Genomic DNA, 10748 nt, shown 5'->3' with positions numbered 1-10748 from the left:
GGCTGGCCAGAGAGCAGCGCGCGCGTGTGGCTCCATCGACGTGGAGGAGCCGCTGGCCGGTGCTGCCACATCACGGCGTCGGCCACGCGCGAAGGGCCCCGGCATGTGGCTCCCTCTGCTCGTGGGCGCCCTCGTGGGCGCTCTGCACCCCGCCGCCCCCGCCTGCCAGCCCGGCCAGGGGGCTCAAGGTAAGGCGATCAGCCACAAAGCGGCGCCTCGGGAGAGGGGGAGCTGGGGGGGGCTCAGCCACCCGGGGGTGCTTTTGCCATTGCAGCGCCGGCTCAAGGGCTTCCTCCTGCAGAGCAGAGCAGGATCGCACCGTCCCTGCAGGATGCGGAGAGACGTGAGATTTCCTCTTTCCAGGAACAGAGTCTTGGCCACTCATCAAAGGGGCCGGTCCCTCGCCTGTAATTTTGTGTGCGCGCTTTGGGTCTCCTGTGCATTGAACTTTGAGCGTGGCCAAAAAAGAGATAAGGAGGAAAGGGCTCCTTAAAACCAGTAAGTTTCATTCTCCGGTGCCTCCGTCTGCTGCGCGCTCCATCGGGCCCTGGAAAGCCATAAGGGGGCTTCAGCTCCCGGTTGGAGGAAGCAGAAAGAGGGGGCTAAAAGGGGGGCGGCAGCTCTGCTCATCTTCTCTTCTCCTACTCGCTGCCTTCAAGAACCAGGTTTTCAGAACCAGGTTGGCAAACTCTGTAAGATCCTTCTTTTTCCTCCTGTATGATACTCATCTCCATTCTTTCTGTTGATTATTATAAATATTCGGAAGCATTTGTGGCGGCTCAAAAAGTTTTGGGGGAGGGAAAGGATTCCCTTCATTGTACCCAGTTCCACAACCTGCCCCTAGAACGCAGCCAGGGAACTGATCCCAGCCTTGACATTTAATGCTGGTAGGCTTGGGCCAGCAAGGCAGGCAGCAGGGTCCCTCGTGGCATATTTTCGTGGCATCCCATGGGTCTTTCAGAGCCAAGGAACCTGCTCCAACCCTGAACTGGCCTCCTTGGGCAATCTGAGCCAATGGGGAGGGTTGGCTTCCGAGCAAGAGTCAGGAGAGGAGCTTGGTGCAAGGATGGGCATCTTATCAAGCATCAAGCTCTGTAAACCAGCACCTTGACTTGGAGCCAAAAATTGACTGGGAGCTGGTGAAGACGGCAAAACAATATGATGTGCTCAGACAGCTCAGATTCAGTTAACAGTCTTTTAGCCATCATATAAACTAAGTGGAGTTTCTTCACTGTTTTCAAAGGCAGCTCTATGCCTATCATATCCTGGTAGGGCTGTAGTTGGCATGGCAGTCTAACCTGGAAAAAGGTGCTCCTGCTCACAGTGGCCACTTGTCTCTCTAGGGCTGGGCTGGCCCATCCATAAGGCAAGGTGAGGTGACTGCCTCAGGTGGCAGGACCCACAGGGGCAAAAGATCAGACGTCCAAGGAATGCATCGCCCACTGCTGCCGTCACAGTGGTAGCAATGGCTACAGCACATTCATTGGAGCCCCCCCTCCAATGCTGCCTCTACAGTGGCCTCTTGGGGGAATTGGAGGAGCTGCTGGTCTCCTACTCCCAGGGAGAAAATGATGGGGGACTGCCTGCTGGGTTCTCCTGGGCTCTGTGTCCACCCAGCATGATTCAAAGCAGGTCTTTTCTCTGCCCAGCCCTACCCCCCATGGCCTTTGATTCCCACAACTGTTGGATAAGGTTGATTTGATTCCCCCACCCTGTTCCCGATGTAGATCTTTACTCCTCCCCCATGTTCCTGATGTAAATCTTCACTCACCCCTTCTTCCCTTGTGGTTCACCTCAGGCGCCAAAATGTCTCAGGCCAGCCTTGTTTCTGCAAGGTCAGCTTGACATGAAACAGGGCCTATCCTGGTGACGTTGGGGAATGAGCAGGTTCCTAAGGTAGGAGATGGTCCTTCAAGTATCCTAGTCCTAAGTTACCAGCACTTTGAAGTGGACCTACAAACTGACCAGCAGGTCATGAAGATCTAGCAAAGAAGTCACATGTTACTAGTATCTGGAATCAGTCAAAATTCTGACTACAGCATTTTGTAACCAGCTGAAGTTTCTGGACACTCTTCAAAGGTAGCTCCAAATGAAGAGCATTATAGCACTCTTTGATATGACTCAGTTATGTGTGACCATGGCCAAATCTGCCTTCTTTACAAATTGCTGAAGCTGGTGTACCAGTCTCAGCTGGGCAAAGGCAGTCCTTGCCACAGCAGCTCCCTGAGCATTCAGGAGTAAACTTGGGTCCAAGAACGCTACCTAGCTGCACACCTGATTCTTCAAGAGGAGTGCAACTCCACAGCAGTGGAGCAAGCCAAAGCAAATTGCATCTGCACTGACAGATCTAGAGGTCCTACTAAGCAAGGGCATTTGTCTAGATGGATTTTCTCTCTCTCATTCATCCAGCCAGCCAGCCAATGACCTAGAGTGGCCACTTATGCACTGCCACAAGGAGGATAAAGGTTAAAGACCCCGACAGTTAAGTCCAGTCGTGAACGACTCTGGGATTGCGGCACTCATCTTGCTTTACTGGCTGAGGGAGCTGATGTTTGTCCACAGACAGTTTTTCCGGTTCATGTAGCCAGCAAGACTAAGCCGCTTCTGGTGAACCAGAGCAGCGCACGGAAATGCCGTTTCCCTTCCCACTGGAGCGATACCAATTTATCTACTTGCACTTTGACATGCTTTCAAACTGCTAGGTTGGCAGGAGCAGGGACTGAGGAACGGGAGCTCACCCCGTTGTGGGGATTCGAACCACCAACCTTCTGATCAGCAACTCCTAGGCTCTGTGGTTTAACCCACAGCGCCACCCGCGTCCCCCAAAGAGGATAAACATCACCAAAAAGAGGAAATGAATTTGCATAAAACATACATGCTAATGTATATATGGGTGCAAATTTCAAAATTAAAAACTGGAATTTAAATTTTGGTGGCACCTCCATCCCTTAAGACAAAAGACCCACACACATATCCATAGCACCCCCAGTTTATTCATAGCTGTCTCCATATATCTCTGTAAACTGGGTTGCTATTTTAAGGTCCAGGAGCAACCAACACAGAGTTGGCCCACCCACCCATGAGGCAACGTGAGGTGGGTTCTTCAGACAGCAAATGTGGGTCTGAGGACTGTGGTGTGCTGCCTCTTCTTCTGCTGTGAGTGCACCCCACCCCCGCTGGCTCCTCTGGCACCGGTATGACCTGCCACTGCTGCTGGTGGTGGTGGCATAGCACAGCTGTGGAGGAGACAGTGGTGGTGCTATGGCATGCTTGCAGAGGAGGAAGAGGAGGAGGCAGGGCATCCCAAGCAAAATGCCAAGGGGCAGGACGGCCCTGGCCAGCCCTGCTTCCCCCCATTACATGTGGGTCATCTGGCTACCTGGGGCTGAGAGAAGAGGAGGGTGGCAGCCATGGCCAGAGCTCTCCACAACTGACTTGTGGTAGCCAAGGCCCCAGCTGTAGCTTGCAGGAGCAGTTAGAAGAGCCCCATCTCTACTTCTAAGCGCTGGGTCAGCTCAGTGGCAGACACAGGCTCCAGTCATGTTGCCAGGCATGGTGAGGCCCCGTCAGGGGGAAAGGAGAGGAAGTTGGAAAACCTGCCTCCTTTTCTTTGTTTATTTTTCCTTTCTATCCAGCTGTAGGAATTACCATTGTGCATTATGTCCATCCATCATTTCTATTTTTTTTTTATTTTTTAATATTTTTATTGGATTTTTGTATAAGCAAGCTTATTAAAAACAAAACAAAAGAGAACTCTGGATCACAAACACAGGATATTGGATTCAGGTCAATAGTGCATATGTAAAGGGTACATGAAAGTTACAAATAGTAATAACAATAACAATAATAATAATATAATAATAATAATGTCATCCTTTTTTAAGGACCACATGCTCCATAAGTCCAGGGAAGCAGCAGGTAACATTTGATGCAACTGATAGGTACCGGTATTTGCATAAAAGATGAATTCCTCCCATACAGAATGAAAAGAGACCAGTTTTGCAGTGTCATTAATAGCCCTAAATGCTAAGTTATCTTTTCTAGAAAAGCAAAGTTCCAAACATTATTTAGTCATGAGGAAATACAGAGGCCATATAACGTTTTCTATTTTTGGACTATAGAAAGGCTTGCAGAATTTAAAGTTTGTTGTCATTATTACTACCTTCAAACAAAGGCAAAAGGGAAAGCTGTGGGGCAAACTGAATACAGTGGTACCTCGGGTTACAGATGCTTCAGGTTACAGACACTTCAGGTTACAGACTCCGCTAACCCAGAAATAGTACCTCGGGTTAAGAACCTCGGGATGAGAACAGAAATTGTGCGGTGGCAGTGGGAGGCCCCATTAGCTAAAATGGTACATCAGTTTAAGAACAGTTTCAGGGTAAGAACGGACCTCCAGAACGAATTAAGTTCTTAACCTGAGGTACCACTGTACAGTAAATTCAATTTCTTTGAAAACTGCCAACCAAAATAATTAAACCAGGGGACACTCCCACCAAAGGTGGAGGTATGTACCACATATCCTGCAATCTCTTTAGCAATCTGGGATACGCTACAAATCATATTGGAATGTTAGATTGGTTAAGTTTAACCTAGGGTTATGTTTTAGAGAAAGTTTCCTTCCATGTGCAGAGATAATTTCTGTTGGTTTATTTGTCATCCATCCATCATTCCTTACAGGGTAAATTCCAGAAATACAAAGCTGGAGAAACTATTTATTTAGCTATGCAGCATTGGAATGTACATCCCATTTTTAAAATGTGTGCAGCGGCCACAATATCTGCCTTGTATCTGCTGTGTTTTGAAACAGCTCCACCCGTTTTGAATCTGTGCTGTATCATTTTGATTCAGTATTTGGGTCCAACTCTGATATGTTAAATTTGAAGCTGTTTCACTCCCATTGACTATAATGGGAGATATAAAACTTGCTATTAATCCCCCCATTGCACGTAAGTGGATGAAATTTGCAGTCAAAGGAGTGGTTTAAACCTGCTTGATTTCAGGCAGATCCATTCAGGGGGGTTTTTGCTTAGGGAATCTTATCCAAGTGAACTGTATCCAAGTGAACAGTTATGCTTACGCAATAACGTTTAGCTGTGCAATGTAACTCCCCCACTCCCTGCACTCCCCCCCCCAAAAAAAAATCTGCTCCAGAAGGTTGGGGGAACCCCTGGACAAAATTTGGCACAAGAAGAGGACAGGGAAAATACATTGTGCAGCTAAATGTTGTTACACTAGCATAACTGCTTAGTTGGGTACTGCCTAAAGTCTCTACTTTTTTCTGAATTCGATGCAAACCAAAGACAATTTAAAACTGAAGAAAAGGCCCCCTCTTCTGAGGGGATGAAGACTGCCAGGTTTCAGAAAAAAACAGACACAGCAGTTCTCTTACAAGCTCACACTTTTGTTTTCCCACCCTAAATTGGCAATCAAGTTCTCTCCCTCAGTTTGTTATGGGCAAAATCAGTTTGAAAACTGGGGAGATGGACTTCCGGGTTGGCGCCATCGCCGAATGGCGGACTCCCTCCAAGCTCCGGAGGGAGCCTGCTCGGCAGGGGCTGGGTCCTCCCGCGCCGGTGACGCGGGGACCCTTAAAAACCATGGGCGCTGAAACCCATGGACATGGTGACTCGGCTGGCACCTTTTAAGCCCCCCCGACCCGCGAAGGAGCCTTTTTAAAGGCTACGGAACGGGTGACAGAGGGGGGGTGGTGCTTTGAGTCCTCCGCTTCCCCTACCGAGCGAAGCCGCATGCCTTTCGACGGAGAGCGCTGACTTCTTCTATTGGAAATTCAGACTTAAAGTACAACCCGTGAGTAATCGGAACTTGGATTAAAAAAGGCGATAAATTTATAAAAAATTTGGAACGAGCGGGGGAGGCGTAAAAAGGAAGTCAGCCCCCCCCTGTTGTAGAGGAGCTAAAGTAAAGGACTTAACATCTAAGATCGAGCGCAACCCTATTTTGATAAAGTTACTAAATTTCGCGATGAAAAATTATAAGACTGAGCTGGAGGAGAATAGTGGAATCGAATCAAAAAGTAACCCCCCCCCCCACGGAACCTGGGAGCGTTTTTGTTAGAGCGCCGGGAGAAGACAAGGAGAGGTTTTGACAGCTGTCAAAGAGCTGTCAAAGCAGAAGAACAAAAAGAACTTTGTTGCGAGGACTTTGCCGGTTACATTTGTTATAATTTGGATTTAAAATGTTTAAAACAAGGAATAATAAGTTACTATGTCTGGTGGTCGTGATCTGGAAGGGAACTGAGTTATTGCAATCCACCTAGAGGAGCTGAGGGACATTACAAGCTGTTGGCATTGAATTTGAACAGAACTCTTTATCTCCTGGGAAACTGCAGAAATGGAACACTATTTTGGCTACAGAGACTTACACACTCAAAGCAGACAATAGACTTATCTATTGAAGAATGGAAGGGACTTGGCATTATGTTTTGTTCCTGAATAACAGAGCCTTTGCAGAGGAATTTAGAAGCTTTTGGAATTGGAACATTTGTGCAGGTAAACAGGAAAAGAAAAGGGGGGGAAAAAGAGGAGAGAGATCAACAAGAACAACAAGGACAATCAAGAATTGGACAAAGTTGGAAGCGGGAACATTTGGGACATCCAGATTTGAAAAAGTATAAAGAAGTAAAATTGGAGTTTTTACTCCCAAGTATATAAAAGTCTGGATGGAAAAAATGGGCCTTTTTGAGATAGACTCCTTCCAAGATTGGACATATAAAATTAAAGACGACTGGTAAAGGACTATGGCTTAAATAAATGTGGGAGCTCCAGGAAGACATCAGATTTGATAAATATTGGGAACGCAACCGGGAAAAGGGGGAGGGAAATTTGGAATCCAAAGGGTGTAAAACTATATTTTATTTTATTATATTTTAATCTATCATGTATATTAAAGGGGAGAACGCGTGGAAGGGAACAGGTCGATTTTAGGAGGTGGGCAAATATTTTTAAATTGGGTTAATGACAATAAGTTCAAAATTTGGGATAAGAAATTGCTGAATTTATTTGTAAGAATTGGAATACAAGAGGGGGAGGGGAGGGGAAGTCTTGGAAAGATGTTATGGAAAATAAGATTTTAAATTGGGATGTTTTGTTTTTTATATTGTTATAATTGGAAATTCCTAATAAATATTATTTTTTTTAAAAAAATGAAAACTGGGGAGATGGAGGTGGCAGTCCTGGGTAGGAAACTCAACAAAGTTCCTACAAAAGGTCCAGGGACTTTTTTTGCTAGGTGATTTTATATCTATCTATCATCTATCTATATCTATATCTACATCTATATATCTATATCTATATCTATATATCTCTATCTCTATCTCTATCTCTATATCTATCTATCTATCTATCTATCTATCTATCTATCTATCTATCTATCTAATCTATCTATCTATCTATCTATCTATCTATCTATCTATCTATCTATCTATCATCTATCTATCTATCTATCTATCTATCATCTATCTATCTATCTATCTATCTATCTATATCTATCTATATCTATCTATCTATCTATCTATCTATCTATCTATCTATCTATCTATCTATATCTATCTATCATCTATCTATCTATCTATCTATCTATCTATCTATCTATCTATCTATCTATATCTATCTATCTATCTATCTATCTATCTATATCTAATCTATATCATCTATCATCTATCTATCTATCATCTATCTATCTATCTATCTATCTATCTATCTCTATCTATCTATCTCTATCTATCTATCTATCATCTATCTATCTATCTATCATCTATCTATCTATCTATCTATCTATCTATCTATCTATCATCTATCTATCTATCTATCTATATCTATCATCTATCTATCTATCTATCTATCTATCTATCTATCTATCTATCTATCATCTATCTATCTATATCTATCTATCTATCTATCTATCTATCTATCTATCATCTATCTATCTATCTATCTATCTATCTATCTATCTATCTCTATCTATCTATCATCTATCTATCTATATCTATCTATCTATCTATCTATCATCTATCATCTATCTATCTATCTATCTATCTATCTATCTATCTATCTATCTATCATCTATCATCTATCTATCTATCATCTATCATCTATCTATCTATCTATCTATCATCTATCATCTATCTATCTATCTATCTATCTATTCATCTATCTATCTATCATCTATCTATCTATCTATCTATCTATCTATCTATCTATCATCTATCTATCATCTATTCATCTATCTATCATCTATCTATCATCTATCTATCTACCTATCTATCATCTATCTATCTATCATCTATCTATATCTATCTATCTATCTATCATCTATCTATCTATCTATCTATCTATCATCTATCTATCTCTATATATCTATGGAAATAAAAAATAGGGAAATCATGCTTTTCAGTCCTTTCTGAAAGTACCCTTTGTGAAGAAGAGAAAGAGAAAGAAATGATGTTTAATTGTTTGGTAGGAGGAAGAATGATTGGGAAGGAAGCAAGCTATCCCAGTAGTCAACTCTAGCTGCTTGCTTTTCATAGCCAAATGGATTGTGTACAAGAATGACAACCCAACTGAAGAACAACTGTTTATTTACTTCAACATCTTTCCCCGCAAACACTGTGATTGCAGTGCACTGGGGAAATAATTAAACGTCTGCCGATCCCTTCTACCTCTCCACCCCCTCTGGAGTTCTGGGCGTTTCCCCAATCAGTCTGGTTTCATTTCTAAGAAAAGAAAAGGCGAAGTGGGGCAGGGGGAAGGCTGCACATCTAACTTCTTTGAGGGGAAACAAGGCCACAGAGGGACCTTGAGAAGCCTTGTTAATTCCATTTAGGCACATGAAAAACTGCCAGAATCACTCCAATTTGCCATGTTATTTGGGGCACACTCAGAACATATCTCTACTAAGGCAAGGCAAGGCAAGGCAAGGCAAAGGACTCCTGGACGGAGTCAAAGGCAACTATGGGGTGCAGCATTCATCTCACTTTTCAGGCTGAGGGAGCTGATGTTTTTCCACAGACAGCTTTCTTGGTCATGTGGTTAACATGATTAAACCACTTCTGGCACAACGGAACACCGTGATGGAAACCGGAGCGCATGGAAACACTGTTTACCTTCCCGCCGCAGTGGTACCTATTTATCTACTTGCACTGGTGTGCTTTCAAACTGCTAGGTTGGCAGAAGCTGGGACAGAGCAACAGGAGCTCACCCCGTCGCAGGGATTCGAACTGCCGACCTTCTGATCGGCAAGCCCAAGAGGCTTAGACCACAGCGTCACCCGCATCCCTTATCCCTAGTATGCATCACTCACAGAGGCCTGCAACAAGTAAGGCCACAATTTCACACTAAAACCCCAATATCAAGATAACATACTCAGCAGGGCAAAAGCTGGTGGCCATGCAAAGTGCAACATGACTTGCAGAACAGCAGGCAGGGAGGCGCGCAAGCAGCCCAGGCGAGCTGCAGAGGAACAGCCAGGACCATCCTGCTCCGCTGACACTCTCTCACCTACCCTGCCACTAAGGCCACAGCAGTGCTGGAGGCTGAGGGAAGGCAGCAGAGCCCTGGTGTGGTGGAGTGGTTAAGAGCGATAGACTCGTAATCTGGGGAACCGGGTTCGCGTCTCCGCTCCTCCACCTGCAGCTGCTGGGTGACCTTGGGCCAGTCACACTTCTCTGAAGTCTCTCAGCCCCACTCACCTCACAGAGTGTTTGTTGTAGGGGAGGAAGGGAAAGGAGAATGTTAGCCGCTTTGAGACTCCTTTGGGTAGTGATAAAGCGGGATATCAAATCCAAACTCTTCTTCTTCTCCTGGTCTGCCCCACCTGTTATGGGCAGGGGAGGGGCAAACAGAAGCAGGTGGGGTAGAAAAGGGGAGGCCCTATCAGTGCAGAGTGGCCTTTGCAAGCCTTCCTGTGGCTCTGCTAGCTGCAGGAGAAAGGCTGCTGCTGTAGCCGCCAACTCTTAATTGATTGAGTTTACTTTAATGCCACTTTTCCACAATGAACTGTGCCCAAAGCGACTTAACAGCTAACATTAAAAGCATCAAAATACAGAACATAGGAAATACAAATGTACAAAATGCAGACCATATCAGTACAGTGGTACCTCGTGTTACAGACACTTCAGGTTACAGACTCCACTAACCCAGAAATAGTACCTCGGGTTAAGAACTTTGCTTCAGGATGAGAACAGAAATCATGCTCTGGCAGCAGGAGGCCCCATTAGCTAAAGTGGTGCTTCAGGTTAAGAATAGTTTCAGGTTAAGAACGGACCTCCGGAACAAATTAAGTTCTTAACCTGAGGTACCACTGTAAATTAAAACATGACAAATATCAACAACTTGGCCAACAAGGAATAAATTCAATATATATTTATAAGGCCACAATCTGGGCTTAAGTACATAAATACAAAGCAAAATGAGAGTTATATGCCAATACATTCTCTGTACTTTCTGTACTCCAAGGAGCCTGGCTTACAATGGGTGGGGGGAGCATTTCCAAAAGGTGGTGCTTTATCCAAGGTGGTGCTTTTTCCGAGTCAATCGGAAAATCGTGTTTTTATCGTTTTTGTAAAGAAAAGCTCAACAACAATTTTGGTGGTTTCTTAAAATGAAGCTCAACAATGTTAAGGTCTTCCTAAAACTTCAACAACTTTCGGGGTGTACTGGTTTTTTCCTTGGCAACCCTACTGGAACGACCAGCTGCTGGTGCAGGTGTTATTGTGCTTTGAATTATCT

The 10748-nt window shown here is 44.5% G+C and overlaps 1 protein-coding gene across 1 annotated transcript in view; it reads left to right on the top strand.

Annotated features, from left to right (window-relative positions):
* The window catches only part of CPZ (carboxypeptidase Z), a 32607-nt gene continuing 21859 nt past the window's right edge, over positions 1-10748 (top strand). The window contains exon 1 of the mRNA XM_081925636.1: positions 1-188. Within this exon, the coding sequence (XP_081781762.1) occupies positions 104-188 (85 nt within the window). The 5' untranslated portion in view covers positions 1-103. The remainder of the gene's footprint in view (positions 189-10748) is intronic.

This window comes from Podarcis melisellensis, assembly GCF_964234715.1.
Source record: "Podarcis melisellensis genome assembly, chromosome: 9".
Taxonomy (NCBI): domain Eukaryota; kingdom Metazoa; phylum Chordata; class Lepidosauria; order Squamata; family Lacertidae; genus Podarcis; species Podarcis melisellensis.
Note: the sequence above shows the minus strand (reverse complement) of the source record. Positions and strands in the feature narration are given on the sequence as shown.